Genomic DNA, 22,695 nt, shown 5'->3' with positions numbered 1-22,695 from the left:
CCGTTCTAACAGGTGTGAGGTGATAAAACGGCTCACTGAAGTTTTAATTTGCATTTCCCTGATAATTAGCAGTAAACGTTTTTTCTCATATATATCTCTTGGCCATTTTTATGTCTCTTTTAGAAAAATGTCTATTTAGGTCCTTTCTTCCTTTTTTATGAACAAAAAGAAAGTCACTTCTTTATTTCTTTGTTTCTTTTTATCTTTCTTTTTGGTCTTTTTGAGACAGGGTCTCACTATGCAGTTCAGGCTGGTCTCGAGCTCACTTTGTAGCCCAGGCTGGCCTCAAACTCACAATGATCCTCCTGCCTCAGCCTCCAGAGTGCTGGGATTACAGATGTACACTACCATGCCTAGCCAGGAAAGTCACTTCTTACAATGAAAACTTTCTTTGGAAATTCCCTACCCTAATGATATATCTACTATCTGTGGTGGGGAGGAAAGTTGTCCACTCTGCCAAGATAAGACAAATCCTGGATAATCCATCAGGCTCACTTTGTATCACAGGAAAACTCACAATTGTCTCCTGGCTTCCATTTCCTTATCTGTGACATAGAGCCTGGGTCAAGGTGCTAAATAGCTTCCAAAACCTTTTACTGCTGATATTTGATGACTATAAACCACAATGTTCCTTATGTCATGAAACAAATGTTGCAACTGACTTTTCCCCCCCTTAAGACTCATTTACTGGGAGAGTTTCAAAATCAGAGAGGAGCAGCTTTAATAATGAATTACCTCTTGTAGATTTTGTGTAATGTCACCTTTGGCACAAACTTTAAGGCAGGCACTGCTCCTTCCATACTGTTGTCCTTTACTCTTGCCCTTGAATGTTTTATTCATTTTCAGTACAGATTTATCTTCAGCAGGATGAATAACTGACCATAACACTGAAAGAGCATATGGTGGCACCTCCGTTCACAAACTTAATTCTTTCCACAACTCTGGTTGTCAACTGAATTGGTTGCAAACCACATCAGATTTCCCCATAAGGTCAACATTGAACCTAAACACTGAATTTGATTTGGTTCACAACCAGTTCAGCTTGTGGCCAGAATCCTTGATAGAATTAAGTTCATGAACTGAAGTACCAAAGTATTCCACTCTTTAACTCCTATAATACCCATTATAAGTTTTACTTGTGAAGATCCCCACTTCTATCTCTGTTCTGGCCACATTTTTAAAGCAAACCTCAGTTTCTTGTTCTGGGGTTCAAGGTAGGGAATGCATGCCTATATTCATTCATGCCATTTGAAATGCTTTTCACATGTATAAATATTCTAAAAATAAAATAAAATTTTACCTACATCCTATTCATGTCCAGCTCTAAAACTGCTATGCTCTTTCCCCAAGAGACTTCTAGTTGAACACACTTCATCTTGGTCGGGTGGGATAATGGTATTAAGTGAAAGGAGTCAATCTACATTCACTTTTCTTGTCAACAGACTCCTCTCATCCTTCCCTTCCAAAGAGGTGTTCCCTTACATTCTCAGGCTTTTATGGCAGTATTTTATATTCTGTAGGTTAGCTGAGATTTGGAATATAGCAATTGCCTCATCCCAGTGATCATCATTACAGTCAGATGACAAGATAATTCAATGGAAGAGGAATATGCTTCTCAAGAAATGATGCTGGAACAAATGGATATTCACATACCAAACACTGATGTTAGATCCTTACCTCACAAACTACTGAAATTTTGATAGAGATTGCAGAGTCCATAGACCAATTTAGAGAGTATTGCTATGTTAACTATGCCTATCTTATACATGAACAGATGTCCTTTTGTTAATGTAGGTTTTATTTAGTTCCCTTCAAAATCTTTTTTAAGTTTTCAGTATACAAGTTGTACATTTTTTTGCTAAGTTTATTCTTAGGTTTTTATAGCTTTGGATACTATTGTAAATTCAATCATTTTCTTTATTTTGAGATTGTTCACTGCTTGAGTATAGAAATACAAGTGATTTTTATATATTGGTCTTGTGTCTTGCAAACCTTGCTGTTATGGCTTAGATCTGAGGTGTCCCCCCAAATTCTCATGTGTGTGGAAAGTGGGTTATGGGAGCTCTATAGCTCAGCCACTGAATGTGCTATCGGGAGGCGAGGTCTGGTTGGAAGTGTCAGGTCACTGAGGCTGTGGCCTGGAAGAGTCTGTCTTCCTCCCCAGTTCCTTGCTTCTCTCCCTGCTCCCTGACCACCACAAAGTAAGCAGCCTCTCCTCTGCTATGCCCCTCCACTGTTCCATCTCTGCCTTGGAGCCAGCTGACCATGGACTAAAGACATGAGCCAAAATAAACATCTCCATTAAGTAGTGGATATTTTGTTCCAGCGATGGGGAAGGTAACTGAACACTTGTTGGACTCATTTATTAGTTTGAATAGCTTTTTGTGCATTCCCTGGGATTTTGCATGTACAAAATTGTGCCATTTGTAAACAGAGGGAGTTCTGTTCTTCTTTTCAATGGATGCACTTTATTTTTCTTGCCTAATTGCACTGGCTAGAACCACCAGTACAACTGTGACTAGAATTAGCAAGAGCTGACGTTGCTTTTCTTATTCCTGAGGCTGGAGGGGAAGCTTTCGGTCTTTCACCATTAAGTATGGCACTCACTGCGGATCTTTAACAGATGCCCTGCACAGTCTGAGGAACTGTCTGGCTATTCCTAGTTTTCTAACTGCTTTCAATCACACAGAGATTTTGGATTTATCAAATGCTTTTTCTGTACCTATTGAGATTCAGCTTCTACAAAACTTTTAAACCGAAGTCTCCATCCCACCCTGTTTTTAATCTCCCCCTCATAAATACAGAATATTTTAAAATTCAATTTAGATTCTGAATGTCAAGAACTTCCTGAAGGATGGATGAATGAGTAGTCAAGACTCTTGATCCCAGTTCTTCTTATACCTGGATGCTGTGTAACCACCACCCCTCCCCCTTCTAAATGGCAATTAGAAGTGAAATAATGTTTTCCGTGGACTGGGTCTACTGGTGATACCTACAAAAATATTGGAATCACAGGAGAGATGTCCTGTACATCTCTTGCATGCGCAGGAAATATAGTATATCAAGGGTGTGTACAACTAAAATGAAACAGAAAAATGAACAAAAGTTAGCTGTATGAGAAATAAGGTAAAGGAAGTATAATAGATTTTGCCTAGACCTTCCCAGTGCAGGATTCTGCATCTCCACTATTCCATTTCATGTTTATTTTTCAAGGCCTTTCATATCACTTCTCATATTTCAGGAGTCTGGGTGGTGACCATTTTGCCTGCCTCGCTCACATGTGTGAGCTATCTGTTCCACATTCTGGCCTGTTATAGGTAAGAGAACTCTGGAACTCATTCGTTTGGCTTTAGCCAGAAATGCATATGGCACAGTTTCCTCAAAATCCCTGAGCAGTGCCTACAGTACCTAATTTGAGCCCATGCAGTGAACACAAGGTCCAAGGGTGGCCACATCTTTTGGTAAGAAGAAAGAAATAGTAGCTATTGATTTGAATTTCTGCGGTGAGCTAACATTATGCTTAGAAAGTTCATCTGAATTCCACTACAACCCTGGGGGTTATGTACTTTCATCTCTACTTTTCCAGTTGAGAAGGCTGGAACTCAACAAAATGAAATAGCACACCAAACGATTAGAAGATGCTCAGTCTTTCTGACCCCCCAGACAGAGACACTTCTTATCCTTGTTTTTTCCTTGTACACTCTGGTATCTCTGTTGGGTGCTATCTAGGACTGAGGACACTGGGCTCCCAGCAAATAAATCTGGCTCAAGGGAACCAGGAACATCAATCTCCAGAATGGCAATGCTGGAAGAGAGGATGGCTTTAGTCATACAATGAACACTTGCATTTTGTATGAAGATATCAATTTTGGAATCTACTGTTTCTCTCCCTCCCTCCCTCCCTCTCTGTTTTTTCTTTCTCTCTGTCCCTGTTCCTCTAGTCTCCATGTAGCTCAGAGATATTTAGAGAGACATCTGAGCACATCTAGAGACATCCCCACTGCACAGGGGGCTGATGGACTTGGAGGGTGGCTGAGTGGAGGGAAAAGAAAAGACAGCTGGGGAAACAAGGCCCAGGACCACTTTTCCCCCTCCGTGTCACCCAGGAGTGCACTGGGGCACTGGAAATTAGAGATGAGAAAGCACCTTTCCCTCTGCAGTGTACCAACATTTTATTTTCTCCCAACCTCATTGCAACCTATGTACAGGTACTTTAAAAAAAGAATATTTACTGTGAAGTAAATCTTGCTCCCACTTGGATCCTTAATTTGTTGTCCCAAGATATCTACTGCAAACTATTTTCTGTGTATCTTCCAGAAATGTTCTATGTACACTGCAACTATCTGGTGTGTGCATGCATGTATGCATGTGTGTGTGTGTGTTCGTGTGTGTGTGTGTGCACACACGCATGTGTGCTGGTGCCTATATGTTATTTTTACAAAGTATATTAAGCTTTCAGATTGTGAAGGCAAATCAGAACTGTACTGTGAGCTACAGTCAGCACAGTGGACTGCACCCCACCTGCACAGGCCTTGCTGTTTATATCCGTCCAGTTGTGACATACCTACAGAGTCATAGTTATGAATGTTACTTAATTTCCCACTTTTCCTCCAGAAAACACACGAAGAGACTGTGGGCAGGAGATAAACACTTCCTCCCTTTGAAGTTCCGTGATCCTTCTCCATCTGAGAGTGTGGTAAGTCTGCAGGGGTCTCTGCATTCTGAGACTGAGTGTTGACGCTGACCCACAGTCAGAGGGATGAAGCTTCCCTTCTGCTCTGAGGCCCCTGTTTTCTTTTAAACCTCAGGCAGCCATTGCAAGGTACTCTGGCTGGCAGATAGCCTACATTCTGTGGGGTAAGTGCCATCCTGAGACCCATCAACCCAACACACATCCTGGGCACCTGTGGAGGGCCGGCTGTGGGAGGAGGGGACCAGGAAACAGCCCCAACTCCTGCTCCTAAGGGACCTTCAGGATGGAGGGAGAAACATACTCCATATACTGTCTGCCCACCTGCGCTGCACTCTCAGGCTGTGTGTGCTAAGGGGAGTGGTGACCCAGAGGAAGAAGTGACTGTCCACCCCCAGGGCAGGGCTCAGAGGCTATGGAACTTGGCCTTTGAATTGTACCTGGCAGGGTGGCAGAGGTGAGTGAGAAGACACGGAAGGTTGCGCCAGGCAGAAGAAACATGCCAGGGCCTCCAGTGGAGGAGGGCACAGGGTGGGCTGCAGGGAAGGGCACAGAGGTCATAAAGGGCCCAGAGCGATCCCTGCCCTCTCACCCTCAGGCTACCTCATCATCCATGTGATGCAGAGCCTGTGTGGCATGATGATCATGTATGGCCTGGTGCTCCCCATTACCCATGACCGGGGCCTGGAGATGCTTCGAGGCCTGGGCCTGGGGCTGTAAGTGCGGAATGGGTGTCCTGTCCTCTCTGGGTCCTGGGTGCCAACTTGGGTTTCATGCTCTTGGCTCTCACCCAGGAGCCAAGTTTACAAAAAGCTTCCTTTCTCACCATTATGTGTGGCCTTCACAACAGTGTGTGTTTGTGTGTGTAAGAAGATACATTAGGTTCATTTTCCAGCTGGGAAAATCAATTTGTGGGGCAGTAAAGTAAGGGACAGAACAGCATGATAGGAGGAGGCAGAGAATCCTGGCTAAGCTTTTGGATCTGCTATGTGACTTGGAGTAAATGACTTCTCTTCCCTGAGCCTGAGTTTAGCTATCTAGGAGACAAAATGAATGCTGGCATCACTGAGCATGCAATGCATCTTTCCTCATACCTATGAGCTTGGTGCTTATGTTCAGAGCAGGAGCACTGCAGCATCCGGAGCTGGGCAATCTGCAACTAGAGCCTCCTTCTGCTGTTACCCTACACTGCCACTCACTGGGCATCAACATAATCGGGCACTTTCTGGGGACCTCCCTGCTCTGAGCTCCATGGTTCCACACTTATTTAGAGCTGTTGTGTGAGTGGAGCCTGCGTCACTCTCTCTCTCAAAGACTTCTCAGGCATGCCCAAACCCCCATTCTGTTCTTTTGTTTTCAATCTGTTAAGCCACTCACCCAGCTGCCACCTCTGGTAAAAAGGGATATCAATTGGAGCCAAGGACTGCAATCAGACCAGAAGAGCTGACCATGCGGCCTTAGGGAAGTCACCTCCCCTTTGTGAGCCTCAGTTTCCTGACCTGTGCAATGGGCATGGAAATATTTTGTGAGCGTAAAGTACAGAGCTCATGCCCCTGTTCTGTGGGGTGGCCAGCATCTCTTTCCTCTGTGTGGGCATCAGAGAAAGTCCTGGAAGAGTAGCATAGAACACCTCAGCACGGTCCTGCCCTGTGTTTCAGCCTCACCATATCCATTGTTGTGGGCCTCATGATCCTGCAGGTGTGGATTGCCACCAGCTTCTTTCTGCAGCCCAAACTGGGCACAGATGACAAGCAGAAGCCCTTGGCTCTCAACAACAGGTAAGGGTACAGGAAGGCATAGGGCCACTGCAGGGGTTCAGCGGTCTCTCTGTTCTGCCCTTTCCCTGTTGCAGGTTTGAGAATGGACTCTACATTTTCTAAGAGACTGTGGTGCAGGGGCCAGGGTGTATTCTGGAGCCAGTCCACCTGGGCCTCAATCCTGGCTCCCTGCTTGCAGCACTGGACCCTCGTGTGTGCTGACCACACATCTGTGAACCTCGGGTTCCTCTTAGGGATACTTTTGTTTACCTTACAGATGTGTTGTAAGGATGAAATGTGTTAATATATGACTTAGAACAGTGCCCAGAACATGGTAAACCCTTCTAATTCGTTCACCGGGGAGAGCTGGGCACTGACGGTAAGGAGATAATCCTGCCCTTGCCTGTGAGAAGCTCACAGCCCCCAGACTAGAACAGGCACACAGGTGGCAAGGGGACAGAAGACTCCAGAGGGTGCAAAATGCCTACAGGAGAAGCGCGGATGATATAGGAGGAGAGGCAGAAGTGGAAGGAAGGGCAGGGTGGGTCCCTCACTGCAGATGGGATGCTGAGTTGGGGTGAGCATAGAGTGGGGGGATTTCTACAGGTAGAGAGGAGGAGGGGCGGTAGCTCCCAGCTGCTACAGCACAGATGGAAGCAGGAAATTACAAAAGAGCAGGATGTGTTAAGAGGAGAGTGGAAATGAAAAATGGTCACCATACAGTGGCCTATGACAATGAAGGACAGGAAGGGAACCCAAAGTGACAATGTCAAGAAACCCCTCACAGAGGGAGCTCTGACACTCAGGGTATAAAGTCTGAGCTTTGTTCCAGAGGCAACAAGAACCCTGTGATTGGCGGGCCTCTGGGAAGTTTCCCTGGAGAACTGGGGCGGGTCCTTGCTGCAACAGACAGTGGGGAAGCACCATGTTCTTGTCACCTAGGAAGCCTCAGACCCCAAGGACTGCATGAAACAAGCATAGCTCCCACTAACATTCGTCCCACCTGGTGCTCAGGGCCCTCCCCTCCAACCCATGAGCCACCCTCACTCCACGTCTGTGAGGGCCCCTCAGCCTCCCCTGTGGCACAGCGCAAGGGTACAAGGCTGGGAGACGGAGTTGCGTTGTTGGACACTACTAGGTCTGGGGGAACCCAAAGCCTGCCTGCGTGTCTAGCCACCTCACCCTACTGAGGGGCTGCCTTGGGCTTCCGCTTGCAGAAAAGCCTTCCACAACTTCAACTACTTCCTGTTCTTCTACAATGTTCTGCTCGGCCTGGGCGCTTGCCTCTCCAGGCTGCTCATCAGTTGCGTCCTGGGCACATGGCTGATTGCGCGCATTGACAGGACCATCATGCAGAGCGGCTATGAGAGAGCCGACATGGGTAAGTGACTAGTCTCTGGGGGCCATCTCCTCTGGAGTGGGCTAGACTTACACCTTTGTGGAGGCTACCTTGGAAGGTGGATGTCAGAAGCCTGGAATTCACACCTTGCTCCTGCTCACAGCTTAGCTTCTGGAGGAGAACGTAAAGCTAAACAATAGGAACACGGGCAGCCCGAAGGTAAGGCAGACTTTCAAGGTGTGAGGGAGACCTAGTCAGAGGTAGTGAATGCTATTAAACAGAAGTTAGTTTATGAAAATTTTGAGAAAGGACACATCTCAGAATTATTACTGTTGTTCATTGGAAAGTTATTGAATAAAAATGTTCTGTTCCACTGAAATATTCTAAAATCAAAGCCATTTCTGAGGAAATTCAAAAGCAGTTTTTGTTTGCCTTCCAGCCCCTATCACTCATTCCTTAACCATTTAATGTCTGCACCAAGGCCTTCCTAGTCCATGCTTTGGCTGCTCCCAGCCCCTTTGTGCTTTGAGTTCTCCATAAAACAGACAGACTAGAATGTAATCTCTAAAAAACATCCAGATCTTTACAGCTTGTTTTCTAGATTCTCAGTAATGACTTGGGCACCATTGGGGTACAAACTGCCAGATATATCATCAAGCACAAACTAGGCCGTGCTGGGAGCTACCACCCAACTCAACCTCCCTCTGGGTTGCAGGGTTCAGCGCTTGGGTCGGCATGCTTTATGTGGACCATTATCACACCAACCCTGTGCTCGTCAGCTTTTGTCACATCCTGATCACAGACCACAAGGAGAGGAAGTTGCAGAAGACTACCAAACACTGGTGCCTAGGCCAGTCAGCAGGTAATATCTCCTGTTGGACCCTGCACTAGGTCCGGAGAGCAGGAAATGGTTCCCTGAGATGTCCCAAGTTGCCCCTTTCCTGTCCCCTTTCTCTACACTCTCCGCCCTAGGTGCCCTTCCAGCAGGATGTTCATGAGGCTTAGCTTCTAGTCAGCCTGGCTATGGACCCTACTAAGGCTTTGGTGTCCTGCTAACTGGCCTCCCCACTTGTTCCCTGGAAATGAGCTCTAGGTTCTGCTAGTGGAGTCCTCTATGCCCCATTTGTTTCAGATTCTAAACTATATTCCAGGCCATATGCCAGATGCCCTCCAAGGTAAGGCTCAGTGTTGATTGTTCTGTTCTGTTGCTTCCACAAACTCTCTGCCCCTTTAGAGCTCAAACTGTTCATTGCTGTTTCAACACTGCAGATACCTCGCCAGGTCTGTGAGACAATTGTATCACAATCTTCTAACCTCCCTGTTGCTTCCAGTTTCTGAACTAGGTCTTTTGACCATGCTTTACACATTCTAGGCAGTTCTTCCAAAAGCCTTTGAGAACAGCAGGGGCAAACTTTCTCCCAAACATTCCAACTCCTGATCTATCTGCTCTGATTCTATCCTAGGTCCTCACATCTCAGCTAGGTCCAGGACAAGGTGGCTCCTCCTGCAGACCCTGATCAACAACCCCAGACTCATCATACTCAGAAAATCAAAATCAGTGCATGGTTCCCAGGAATTCACCCAGATTCTGTTGACGTGCTCAGATTGCTGACCCTGGCCACCAACAACAATTCTGAGACCAGACCCAGCCACCTGCTCCCAAGAGAAGGCTCAGTCTAACTAGCTGCTATTCCCTGCAGTGGAATGAGAAGGCACAGGCCCTGTCCACACAGGTGGCAGATAGTGTGGGCCACTGGTGGGATGGTCACCTGATTCGGGTGGTTGAAGTCTCAGGACTGTTTAACTTCCTTCACAGAAAAAAGAGAGAGATTAAAAAAACTAAAGAAAAGTCTGTTGAATAAATTTTGCCTATTGGTGACTTCCACTATCCATTGGGGGTGGGCAGCTGGGAGTTTCCTGTGAAGAAGCACTAAGTTTGACTCCAAGGCAGAAATGGTCACTGAAGAAGGTACTAAAATATCTATATCAAGAGACATCCCTATTTCTCTCTGAAACAGAGTGTGGCCCTCAATCCAACAGGGTTCTCATCACTTCTTCTTTTTCAGTCTTTATGGTAGGAAAAAGAGAAAGAAATCCATGATCCTAGCCCCTAATCTTGGAAGAGTAGGCAGGCATAGAGTGAGCTCTCTGTCCCATGGCCACTGGGATGAGAAGTAGATTGGAATTTAGCTGGGCTTTGCTTACAAAGAAGATGTTCAAATTTTCTATGACAAGGATGGGACCACCTAGGAAATCCTCTTGTCTGAGGAAGCAGAGATGTGGTGGACAGGCATTCCAGCTGGGTGACAATAAGACCAAAGTTGTGTGGGCAGACAAGCCCGAGGATGTTTGACAAGGGTGAACCATGTAGCATGTGAGGGTTCAGAGTGCTTGTTAGGACCATTCCAAGGATGCCCAACTGCCAGGCTGGGGGGCTGGGGATTTAGCTCAGCGGCACAGCCCCTGCCTGGCAAGTGTGATGTTGTGAGTCTGATTCCTGGTACTGGAAAAACACAAAAAAACAAGAAACAAAACAAAGAAACCAACTGCCAGGCTGGGAGGCTTGGACATCTTTCCTTGTGTAGAGCCAGAATTTACCCCAACTTTTCATCTTCAAATATAAGATCTCTGATGGCTGGGGACCTGTTTCTGATGAATCTGGGCAAGTAACATAAGAACCCTATAACAGGGCAGAGAAAAATCCCCATCTACTTCATGAGTCCCAGAGCGATTATAAGCTGGTTATCACGAAGTAACTAACGTAAACTCAGTTCTGTTCTTGGATGTGTTTGCCAGATTGTCTTTTTAGCATAGTCTCTACAACCAAACTTTGTCATGACGGTTTTAGAAAATGAGAAAACTAGGATCCCCATGCCACTATTTTGTGGCTGTGTGGTGCCTTTTTTTCACTCACTTCATCTGTAAAAAGAGGGTAGCACCCTCTAATGCCAAAATTATCTTGAGGATAAAATGAGTTAATACGTATAAACACTCTTAAATTAGTGTCTGACATCATAAACTCTCCTAGGCAAAAAATTTGACTTTGGACATTGCTATGATTTGAATATTAGTAGTATTGCCCAAAGGTACCAGTGTGTCAAAGTCTTGGTCCCCAGGTGAGCACTAGTGGGAAATGGTGGGACATTTAGTAGAGGGTCTAGTGGGAGGTCCTTACTTCCATGGGAGTATGTCCTCAAACAGGGATTGTGGGATCCTAGTCTCTTTATCTCTTTGTTTCCTGGCTAATGTGCTATGTGCTTCTGCCATGAGGCATTGTCTCATTAGAGGCTCAAAGCAGTGGGTCACTTAGGCTTGAACTAGAACCTCCAAAACCACAAGCCAGAATAAACCTTTTATCTTTATAAGTTAATTACCTCTGGTATTTTGTTAGAGTAACAAGAAGCTGACTAAAACAGATGTTATTTCACAGGAAGATGGCCAACAAGTATAAGAAAAGGTACTCTCATTGCTACTCATCAGGAAAATGCAAATTAAAGGGCTAATCTATTACATAATGGCTAAAATGAAACTGGTGACAATATCAAGTGTTGATGAGGATGAAGAGCAAAACAGGAACTCTCACATGCTATGATTATATAAATTCTTAACACTACTTTCAAAAATTCTTTGGTAGTTTCTTCTAAAGATGGGCACACACATATCATACGACTCAGCAATTCCAGTCTTAAGTACACCCCCGACAGAAGTGCCAACATAGGTCCACCATGCAAAAGAATGGTCAGAGCAGCATTACTGTATGTTTACAAAGTGAAAAAAAAAAACCCAATGTGCATTAATAGTAGAAAGGATAAATAAAATTGGTTATATTGTTAATAAGTGGATACTATACTACAGATACATTTTAAGAGAAGTATGAAACTTACAAACATACTACAGGGAGCCTGACATAAAAGGGTCTATTGCATATGATTCCTTTTAAATAAAAAAAATTAAAGCAAAAATAATTCGGGAGTTAGAACATTTGTCATCTTTGAGGCAAACAGAGCAATGACTTGGGAAGGGTACACAAGAAGGGCTGCTGAAAAATTGGTAACATTCTGTTTCTTGTATGTGCTGGTTCCTTTCGGGTAATTCACTGAGGTAAACACATATGACTTCCATTCTTTTAGATATGCACTTTATGCTTCAATATGCAAATTAAATTAGCTGGACAAAGAAGTTTTTCCCTGGTTACAATGCTAGGTGGCAAGTGCTTAGTTGTAGATTCTGAAATTACAGGATCTAGATTCATATCTTGGATCTAACTAGTTCCTATATCAGGAATCTTGGACAAGTTACTAATTCTGGGCTTCAGTTTTTCATCTGTAAGATGGGTTAATTATGGTTCCCTCTCACAGTTATTGGAGGGATTAAATCTTCTCAATAAATATTAGCTCTGGTGTTTGTCCTTGTGATTCTTCCTCCCATATAGTCTATGGACAAGATGAATAATTATCTGGGGTAGTAGTCTGAGAAAGATAGGTTTCAAGTCAAGAAACTTTTTAAAAACACCTATTTTATTTATTTCACTTTTAACTGACACATTTATTGGGCATGGTATGATATTTTGATTTATATATGCAGTGTATAATAATCAAATCACGTCTATTACTATATCTATCACTTCAAATATTTACCATTTCTTTGTAACAGGAACATTTGAAATCCTCTGTCTTAGCTATTTTGAAATATACAATAAATTGCTGTCAACTACAGTCACCCTATGGTGCTATAGAGCACTAGAACATCTTCCTCCTATCTAACTGTAATTCTATACCTGCAACCAATCTCAAAAGACATTTTCATGGTGAAGAGTGAAAGTAAAACAAAATCAGAGATGCACTGAGGTGCAAGGAGAAGTGCAGAGGCCTAGGTAACTCTTCCATCTCATGTCTTGGCTCACATCTAAACACTGGAAGGAAACTGACCAAGTGATTTCTAGCTGACTAGTCTTTCCAGCTAGGGCACTGCTGAGTGGGAAGGGCAATGGAAATGCCATCCCAAAGCCAAACACAAATTTCCCCATTTGATCCAAACTCAAGCATAAAGGCCTAGAAACTTAAGAATAAAGGGTGATAAATCCTTAGTGGTGGCTTTATAGGTTATTTTTTTTCTCTACTGTTATTTTCTACAGTAACAATTCTGTTTATTCAGAACAAAAACATTGTGTGTGCTATATAGAAGCCTATACATTTATACTCATGTAATTTTTTTGAAGAAAAAAATTACAAATGTGCTAGGAACTGCAGCCCAGACAGTGGGAAAGAGAACAGAGACTGCGAATTCCTGAACATTTTCTACTTCATTGTATTTTTCAGCTCTTCCCTCAGTCACCTACATTTTCTCTTTTTTTAACTGAAATGAATTCAACCTTCATTACAATATTTCACCCTCTTAAATTCCTGAACCAAAGAATGAAAATAAAAGAGTTTTCTGCCCACTGCTTCCTAATTTCCAAAGCTAGACTGGACAGAATGATCACTTGCTCTACGAAGTTGGCATAGGGAGTGTTTATTAGCAGTCTAACGGGGATCCCTGCCAAGAAACAAGCATAGATAGGATGGGTTTTCTCGACCGTGATGGCTCAGATCTAACTTTCAGCACATTTAACGTGCTGACCAGGATGCCTCGACTTCTCTGGGATATTTCCTCGTACAGAAAAGAAACAGTTTGAAGGAAGCGTTTGATTCAGTTTCAGTACTCCACGTGTGGGCTAAGGGCAAACCTCTCCCTGGGAATGGAGCGTGGGCGGGGCCGGGGCGTCACCGCCCTCCTGGGTTGCCTAGGAGACCATGAGTATCCCTCTGTAGTTGCAGCTGGACCGGTACAGGAGAACTGAACTGTGCTTTCTGTAGGTGAGGGCGCGGGGGTTTGGGGAAAGGCCTATCCCGGATCTGCTGGACTCGGGGTCATCTAGGGACTGCCCTGGCTGCTTGAAGGGGCTAGAAAGGAGACTGGGAGGAGTCAGCTGTGTCTTCTCCGCAAAAAGCAGGGCGCCGCCTTAGCTTGGCGGGAATCAGGCTCTTCCTTCGCTTTCTCCGCATCTCCCGAAGGGTGGGGTCGGGTCCCGAACTCGAGATCGGCTCCGGGTTGGAGTTCCAATCCCATCTAACACTTCGGGTGCGTTGACTTGTCCCAGAAGAACTTAGCAGGGTAAAGCACAAACAATAATCTTGCATTTTTATGTCCCCAAAGTCCTTGTCGGATTTGTGCCCTGCGCGACAGGGAAAGCAGCCTTCTCCCCCTCCCCTTCCCCTCCTCCTCTTCGTCCTCCTCCCGGCGGCTAGTCTGAGGTTTGTTTGTTTGTCGGCTTTTCCTCGCCCCGCTTCCTTCTGCGTTTGCTTTAGAATTTAAAAACTCCACCAACACCACAGCCGGTCCCCGAGGTAGCCCCGACCTCACTTGGGCAGAAGTCGGTTCCCAGCCGGGGTGAATTTAGACCCAACAGCGAACGCGTTTCCAGGACAACGGCTTCCCTGCAGGGCCTTCCGGCCAGGCCAGCGCCAAGATGCCGTCAGCGGGGAAGGCAACCCAGGTTCCGAACGGCAAAGTCTACCACCAGATCTTTCAGGCTCAGGTAGGGCCTGCCCACGGCCCCTCTTCTCAAGTTACACAGTCTCCCTGTACCCACAAACTTCCCTCTGCTCCCTCCAAACCTCCCTCCCTCTACAGGCGTTCCTGCCTGGACTTTGAAATTACTTTGACTTAATAGAAATTCTTATTATAATCTAGTTTTTACAGTGTATCAACAGAGAATTAGGATGCTTATTCTTGAAAATTAGAAAACTTAAACTGAAATTTTCAGTTTAAATTACAATACTGAGAAACATTCTGGATTAACCTTTCAGTGCCTTGAGTCTTTTTCTCACACATTAAAGCTGTTCTGACTGTTGTTTAAAACTGGATTTCATTGTGTACTAGTGTTTTGAAACCTACTTTTTCTCCTGACAGACCCATTCCTTTGTCCATGGATTCTCACAGCCCTCATGAATGCTAGAGGCTGCTCCTTGGATCTAGGACCCCCACCCCATTAAAGTGAAGCTCCTTGACTATGTTCTCTGTTGAAATGGCCTTGTCCTCTCTGACAGATCAAACTAGAATGTTAGGAAACCCACCACCATGAACCCCTCTTTTGAAGTTCTTTAAAGAGGAAGAACTTCTTTAAATAGGAGTTTTATTCCTAATGTGAGCCCTAAACAATGCTTTCTGTGAAATCTTTGAAAATTATAAAAACCAAAGAAACAACTAAATTACTCACATAATCCTATTCCTGTAAGCAGTGTGCCATCCTTAACACTTCTTCCAGTGGATATGCCCATCTGTGGGTAACATACATCCTCCCAGTGTTTTTTCTGTGCATTGTAAATATTGAAATTTATGCTACTAATTGACATGTTTATATATCATCTCAAACATTTCCTTGTGTCATGAAAATATCTTTGCAAGTTTCATCTTTAACAAACATCTAACAGTTTGTCAAAGGGACATACATCTTTATTCAACCAATCCACTATTACTGGGCAGTTCTATTTTTAAGAATTCCTTCTAAAAAGCCTAGCATGGTGGCACACACCTGTAAACTCAGCACTTGGGAGCCTGAGGCAGGAGGATTGTTGCAAGTTCGAGATCAGCCTGGGCCATAAAATGAGCTTAAGGCCAGCCTGAACTGTATAGCAAGAACCTGTCTCAAAAAAAAAAAAAATTTCCTTGTAATTATAGAAGAGACTGAGATGAGCATCTTAATCTTTATTTAAATTTCTTAAAACATGCCTTCCTTACAGTAACTGCATGACAGTTAAGTGAGGAGGAGAATCCTCAGGGGGATGGGCAGGTAGGGTTGGAGGTGTCCCTGAAAAGTGCCTTGTTGGTGGCAGGTCCCCAAATATTCTTCTTAGAGACACAGTCAGCTTGAGGGTGCTAGGAAGTCTGTAGCTCTGACTACCCCCTACCCCGCTCCTCCACGAATTCAGGTGCAGCTGGTCCACTCCTTGGCAACCACCAGGAAGCATGCTGTTGAGCATTCTGTGACCCCAAAGAGTGGCAGGACACCGGTGATGAAGAAGGTGGAGATTCCTGAAGGGGAGACGATGACCCCTCGGCAGTGGAAGTGGATGCACAGCCTCCCCAATGACTGGGTCACAGAAAACCCTGTTCTATTAAGGTTAGTCCTGCCCTCAGGCCCCAACCCACACACTGTGGAACCCTCAGTGTCTTCAGAGACATAGAGTGCCAGGTAGGACGGAAGTCTCAAGTATGTCCCCTGAAAAGGGAAGTAGTCACATCTACTTCAAAGGATCATTTGCTCTTCTGTCTGTGCCCCAGTAATTACTCAGTTCATGCCTAGGACCAGGCACTGGGTAGGAAGAGCCTGCCTGCATGGAACTTGAGGTCTCGGCAGTAATAAATAAGCACTTCCACCCAGAAGTGGGAAAGCATTGAGTCAGGGCCAAGAAAGCTCTCTGAGGAAGGGCCTTAGCTGAGATCAGGGGATGAGGAAGGGAAGGATGGGAGCAAGCTGTGAGGATGGGCTTAGCCCATTCCAGAGGGCTAAGTGTCAGTGGGCCTGGAGCAAGAGGGCAGGAGATGAAGCTGGGACACACTTTGCAGGCCACAGTCAGTGTTTTGGAATTTATCCAAGTGAGCAGCTGATTTGCATAGCTATGGTCCCTTGGGCAACTCTACAGAGTAAGAGTGGGGCCTGAAAAAGAAGCAGACAGTCCAGAGAGGCCACTGCAGTCGTCCTTGCCATCTTGGTGGCTCGGGCCTCCTAGTGGTGAATCACATGGCTGGAGAGGGCTCCCAGGAGTCCTTAGTCTCTGGCCTGAGTGCTGGGTGGACAGCAGATGTGCGATTCCCTGAGATGGGAACAGATAGGATTGGGGCAGGGAGATCAGGCATTCTTTGTGATCATCCAAATTGAGAAATAAACTTGAGATTCTTAAGTATGCCATTTCTGCTCACTGACTACTCAGCTAGAGAGAAAAGGAAGAAAGAAGAAAGGAGGCTAGCATCTCTCTCCCAGCTTTTTGGGAGAATGAAGTGAGAACCATGTTTTCCTTAAGCTTCTCAAGCTCAAACTCTATGCAAACTATAAACCCCTTGCCTGGCCAATAACTAGGGGATGGGAAATCAGGTCTCCTCTACCTGCGTTTATTGTCCTTCTCACCATCTGTGGGGCAAGGAGCCAGTACTGGGTTCAACTCCTTGTCTTGACTTTCAGTTTTCCCAGGGGGTCCTCCTCTGAGGATTCTGACCCCTCAACACCTTTACCCACGGATGAGCATATCCCCCGCCCTACTGCAGCCCCAGTTGAGGTAAGCCTTTCCCAGCTCTTGTCCCCAGCCTGATGCCCTGGAGAGGGTAGAGAGACACAAGCAGCTGGGGTCTGTCCAAGGTCCAGCACGCCTTCCAGGAGGGATATGTGGCAGCCTAGATGTGACTCTGGCACCCACAAGTTCCCAAGCCCACTCCCAGATAATCTTCTCATCCGGGGCTGGGGTCTCTTGATATCTTCTTGTGCTTCCTGAGGGTTTCTTCTTCCCTGAGGGTTCAGCCTAGGGTCACCTATCTTCCCTAAGTCCAGATACAGCGTCAGTCAGGAGCTCTAGATGCCCATGGCCCTTATCATGGAAGGCGCTGGCACTGTGCTGTGCTAGCTTCCTGGGATAGACAGACAAGCCCCTCTCTGTCCTGAACAGAGTCAGAGCACAGCTCTCTATAGTCTGGGCAGAAACAGTGATATATTTGTAATCTGCCGTAATGACAAGGGTCACTAACTTCATGTCCAGAATCTCTCTGGGGTTGGCCTGTCCCTTGTTCCAAGAAATGTGTCCTCTCTCCTCTGTCCACAGTGTCTCCTCCCTTTGCTTTCTTCCCAGCCAGCTCAGTCCAGTGGTTGGGTCACCACCTCACCTCCCTCAGTCTCCATCCTTCTCCTTACCCAGGAGAGCCCCCAACTCCCACCTAAGCCAGGGAAGATGGACAAAATCACCCAGGTCATGAGGAGGGCTGCTCCCAGATGCAGCATCCCTCTCTCACCTGAGCCTCTAGCTAGCCACCCTGGAGGCTCATAGCAGCTCTCCCAGCCTACCACTCTCCCTCAGGTCCTCTTTCCCTACCAATCTCCACCCAGGAGTACCCTATTTACACAGAAGGAAGGCCACAAGCAGGATCTCCCTACCCACCTGGGCAACCCTAGATGCCTTCCAGGGACTGGGGAAGGGTCAGGTGCAATCTTGTCTTCCCAGCATCATCTCCTCCAGCCTTCTCCCTCTCCCTCTGCAGGGAGTCCTTCTCAGACATCAGCCCCAGAGCTTTTACCTACCCAAGGCCTCTTCCCAGCTCATAAGCCCCTCCTTTTTAGAAAGGCAAGCCTATCGCAGCCACTGCTCCTTCCCAACATTGTCCTTTCTATGTCTCCCTAAGATTTCCTTGAGGCCAAGTTGCTGTGTCCAGTACAGCTCTTAGTTCCCAGTAGGGAAGGACAGTGGGAGGATGGAGAAATAAAGGTAAGAGTCAGAATACAGAAAGCTGAGGTCAGGTGTAGCCCTCCAAATGGGAAGAAAGGGGCTACTCAACCTCCGCAGCATGTTTATTTATATATTTGACAGGTTGATGTCACATAACACCCCACTGCCTAGCAACCTGTTTGCCTGGCAGCCTCAGGGCAATTCACATTCTTGGAGCTGGTGCAACTTGTTCACATGGCTCACCATGGGCACTCTTTGTTTTCAGGACCAGCCTAGCTCCAGCCCCATGCAAGCGATTGATCTCCAGCTTTGGCCATTCCCCACACCAACTGTTCTGGAAGAGCATTTGCCTACTCAGTGCTCATCAGCCCTTGGCTGTCCAACTCCTCCCCACCCCAGCTACTCTTGCGGAGGTCACCTGGGAACTTCTGTTAACTCTCCTCCTGGGTGAACTTTTGGCTGCCATTCCCTCCTCCAGAATTCCTGGCTCCTGGGCTTTCCCCCACACCTCCCTGGCTGTTCCTGTTCTTTTTTTCTCTGCTCCCTTTGTGAGTTGACACTCAGCTCCCTCTAGACATCTGTAGGGCTAGTGGAGGCCAGAGTAGGTTGAATGGAAGTGACAGGGTCAGATGCTTCATCTTCTTCAAATCTCAAGCAAATGCTTGAAAATTTGGCCAGTGAATGCCAGTTCTCTGCCCATTCACACAGTTAGGGCTCCTGGGAGACCAGCCCAAGGTAGGAGGTAGGCCACCATTAGTATTAACCAAGTCCCCAAATCCCAGGGGCAAGTGGTTAAGAAACCAGATTTGAGAGTAGCTCTCATTGTCCTGGGGACCTCCTATGGGCCAGGGGCACATGGACTAACAAGCCTGAAATACCCCTCTGCAGCGTTGCTTGGCCCCTTATCACCTGCAGCCTAGCCTTGCAGTCTTCTTGGTCTGCAATGACTCATGAGGAGATGAGTGGAAAGTGCTGGGCTCATGAGGACCTCAAGGAATGCACCGGTCACAGAAAACTTTGGGATTTCTGTAGCGCTTGCCTGTAAATGATGCTTTCTTAGATTTTATTCCAAAGCTAATGTCACATCCACCCCCTTGATCCTCCCTGTTGGGTTTGTCCTGAGATCCCAGCTTTCTCCTCCCAAATCCAAGCCCAGAGGCCTTGGTGTCACAAGGTTTTGGGGTCATCTGTCTTGGAATCCTGGCTTTGCTTTGGACAGTGGGTCCTCTCTGTCCCCTTCTCCTTGCAAAATAGGGCTACTGAAGGAACAAATGAGAATACGTGATGAGAGCTTTATTGGGCTGCTCACAACCCTTCTGATCCTCAGGTTCCCCGTATGGAAATGGTTGGGGCCAACACTTGGTTTATCACTGGAGCTGAAGCAGGCTCCTGAGGGCAGGGACCCAACCTCTCATCTCCATCCTGCAGCATCTTCTGGCCAAGGACACCCAGGAGGTGTTTACTGGGAAACTGGGAACTGCCATGGGAATCTCTGGAATCTGGCTGGGCCAGAGCCATTGCCACTGCCTGCAGTCCTTCTGAAGGCTCCCCTGTATACCGGAGCTGCCATCTGTGGGGTCAGGGGCCAGAGCTTACTCTTCTCTTCTTGTGTCTCAGGGAAAAGGAAAAAGCCAAAAGAGAAAAGGCACAAGAGAGTGAGAACCAGATCGCTGCCCGAGAAGTGCGGGGCCTCATGGACACCATTGGTGAGCCTTGGTCCAGCCTGGAGCACAGGTCTGTGCTGGGTAGGAGGGAGCCCTAGCCGGGATGTCTCCTGGAGTTCCTCTGACGAAGCCCCTGAAGCTCATAGTGAGATCTTCTGCTCAGCCCCTCAAGAAGGCATTCTTCTCTCAGCAACTCCCTCAAGGGTTCTCCCCTGAGCAGGGAGCTAGACAGGCACTGGGCAGTGGCCTGCACAGTGGGTACTTCCTAGGAAAAGCAGCTGGCTGAAGGATGGTGCCCACTTTCCTTGATTTCACGGTGGCATTTCTCAATCCATGTTTTCTTTCTTCCTATGACATTGTCTTAGTTTAACTTTATCCCAATATGGACTCCCTTTGTCTTTACGATTAAAAAAGTTTAAAAAAAGTAACCCACACATATTGTGGAAAGATAAAGGAGAAAAATAAAACAGAAAGTAAAACTACCCTTCAGAATAGCATCTCTTCTCTCAAGAGAGCCCCCTAACCCCACTAACCCACATGGTACCCAGTTTCCCAGATGGATGCAGGATGTGGTAGGGCCTGGGGTGGGAATGCAGGCTGCTGGGCCAGGGCCAAATCCCTGCTCAGCTACAGACTTTGCTCTTTAAACCTGGTGCCTGAGTTTCCTCACTTGTAACATGAGGCAAGTGACACTGCTGCCTCCTGGCCTCATCCTAAGCAGTAATGGAGTTAGAACAGCACCTGCTAGGTGGTAAGTACTCTGTGTGTGTTATTATTTCTACAAGGGGTCTCTGATATATGATCGTTCTACTTAACAATATTTCAGCTTCACAATTGTGCAAAAGTATACCCATGTCATATTCTAATTTCATTTTTATCCAATAGTTTTCAATAAATTACATGATAGTCAACACTTTATCACAAAATAGGCTTTATGTTAGATGATTTTACATAACCATAGGCTAAGGTAAGTGTTCTGAACACATTTAAAGTAGGGTAGGCTAGGTTATATTTGATAGTTAGATATATTAAATGAATCTTCAACTTGTTCTTGGTTTATGATAGGCTTATCTGGGTATAACACTGTTATAATTTGGAAAACATCTGTATATGTATTTGTAACTTTAAAACTTTTTTTAAAAACTTAAATTTTATAATTTCATAGACACCATTTGGAAACTCCCAGTATTTATGTATTGTTTATTTATTTTAGATCCTAGGGAATCAAACCCAGGGCCTCATGCGTGATAGGCAAGTGTTCTACCACTGAGCTATAGCCCACAGCTCTTCAGTATTTAACAGTACGCTGGAGACCTTTTCTTGCAGCAGTCAGAATCACCTGCATCTTTCCTCTTTTTGCTCGAGCCTGTGCTCTGCTGGCCTGGCTTTGAGGTCCACCTGAATTCACACCTGCTGTGCACAGCCCATACTCTGCCTTTCCTGGGAGCACTGCCCTCTTCTTGAAGCCTCACCACCTCTGTTGTTGCCCCACAGTGCCAGAGAGGACGAGTACCATCACCCTTGAAAGGCAAGAAAATCTCAAGAAGAGGAACTACGAACGCGCTCTGGCGAGCTTTCATGAGGAGATCGCGCAGATTGGAATGGTGAGGCCCAGGCCCCTCTGTTCCTGTGGCATTCTGGAGATGGGTTTGTCACTGCGTGCAGCTTCTCTTCTTGTGCTCAGCAGAGAGGCCCTCAGGGCTCCCCAAGACGGAGAGTAGATGCAGGTGGATTCATAGTAGCCATGTTTGAGCGGCTGGTTACGAGTGCTTGCTGTGAGCACAGTTCCCCTTAACTCTTGCAAAGCTCTCTTAAGTCAGGGTCTGTTACTCCATTTTGCCATGAGGCCCAGAAAATCTTGCCTGACTAGGGAGGTAAGGGGCCAAGTTGGAAAAGCACTCCAGCTTTGGTGGCCTTTGGCCTCCTGCTCAGTCTTGCTGATGAAGGGCTGCATGATGTGCCCCAGATGAATATTCTCTAAACAAGACCAGCCTTTCCTCTTCCAAGTCTCCTCTGAAGCCTGTCCCCCTAAGGCTTTTCTGACTTCAGTTGCCCTGGCTCAAAGCTAAATGTTGCCCCATCCCACCCCATCCCCAGCCTGAAGCACCACAAACAGATTCGTTAGCCATGTCCCTCAGTAGATCCCAACTAAACGCCCCCTGTATTATCACCCATGGGCTCCTTGGCTCTGGTCATGGATCCTATTTGAGCCTCTCTTTCCTTGTGTGAAATAAGCTGGGGATTCTTTCACTTGGCCACTTCTTCATTTAGTGCTGGTTGAGTGCCAACCTCCAGTCAGGCCTGATGTCAGCACCTCCTTTGCCTGACAAGAACAAGGGCACCTCTTTTGCCTTGTGACAAGAACCCACAAGAGTGAGGAAGGAGGGCTCAACCCTGGCGCATTGCCTGGTAGGTGGTGTGGGGCTGCTGTCCTGCAGGTGTGAGTTAATTAGCAATCCTTAGATCTAGGCAAAGATGACTATTTTTGAGAGGACTGTGCCTGGCACTTCCCCATTTTAGGGAGAGGGCCCTCCTGCCTGGGAATGTTGATGCTATCACCTTTCTGGCCTGTTATAGGAAATGGAACCTCTTATCTTGGAGACAGGGGAACTTTTTTTGAAAAAGCTGTCCGAGTATGATGAAGACATCAACAATCTCTTCAAAGAGGTGGAAAATGACACCGGTCTTGAGGACTATACCATCCAAGTAGGGGTTTCCTTCATGACCCGCCCTGCTCTCCCCACCCCTACTCTAGTAGCCCCCAGCCTGATCCAGG

General features: G+C 46.3%; 2 protein-coding genes across 11 annotated transcripts in view; both read left to right on the top strand.

Annotated features, from left to right (window-relative positions):
- The window catches only part of LOC102026980 (stimulated by retinoic acid gene 6 protein homolog), a 51,316-nt gene extending 41,671 nt beyond the window's left edge, over nt 1–9,645 (top strand). For all 7 annotated transcript variants that reach the window (XM_013513310.1, XM_013513307.1, XM_013513308.1 and 4 more), the window contains 8 exons: nt 3,242–3,317; nt 4,615–4,696; nt 4,809–4,857; nt 5,289–5,406; nt 6,349–6,468; nt 7,665–7,828; nt 8,502–8,648; nt 9,250–9,645. In XM_013513310.1, coding sequence (XP_013368764.1) covers nt 3,242–3,317; nt 4,615–4,696; nt 4,809–4,857; nt 5,289–5,406; nt 6,349–6,468; nt 7,665–7,828; nt 8,502–8,648; nt 9,250–9,398 — 905 coding nt within the window. In that variant the 3' untranslated portion in view covers nt 9,399–9,645. The remainder of the gene's footprint in view (nt 1–3,241; nt 3,318–4,614; nt 4,697–4,808; nt 4,858–5,288; nt 5,407–6,348; nt 6,469–7,664; nt 7,829–8,501; nt 8,649–9,249) is intronic.
- Nucleotides 9,646–13,347: 3,702 nt separating this feature from the next.
- Ccdc180 (coiled-coil domain containing 180) overlaps nt 13,348–22,695 on the top strand; it is a 64,083-nt gene continuing 54,735 nt past the window's right edge. The window contains exons 1-6 of one of the 4 annotated variants that reach the window (XM_013513251.1): nt 13,348–13,641; nt 14,134–14,363; nt 15,757–15,947; nt 19,873–19,961; nt 21,414–21,523; nt 22,497–22,625. In XM_013513251.1, the coding sequence (XP_013368705.1) occupies nt 14,295–14,363; nt 15,757–15,947; nt 19,873–19,961; nt 21,414–21,523; nt 22,497–22,625 (588 nt within the window). In that variant the 5' untranslated portion in view covers nt 13,348–13,641; nt 14,134–14,294. The remainder of the gene's footprint in view (nt 13,642–14,133; nt 14,364–15,756; nt 15,948–19,872; nt 19,962–21,413; nt 21,524–22,496; nt 22,626–22,695) is intronic. The other 3 variants (XM_013513250.1, XM_005382852.2, XM_005382853.2) reach the window with 3 other exon arrangements.

Source organism: Chinchilla lanigera, unplaced genomic scaffold (assembly GCF_000276665.1).
Source record: "Chinchilla lanigera isolate Chin_1 unplaced genomic scaffold, ChiLan1.0 scaffold00018, whole genome shotgun sequence".
In the NCBI taxonomy this organism is placed as follows: domain Eukaryota; kingdom Metazoa; phylum Chordata; class Mammalia; order Rodentia; family Chinchillidae; genus Chinchilla; species Chinchilla lanigera.
The sequence above is the reverse complement of the archived record's forward strand: the minus strand, read 5'-3'. Positions and strand labels throughout refer to the sequence as shown.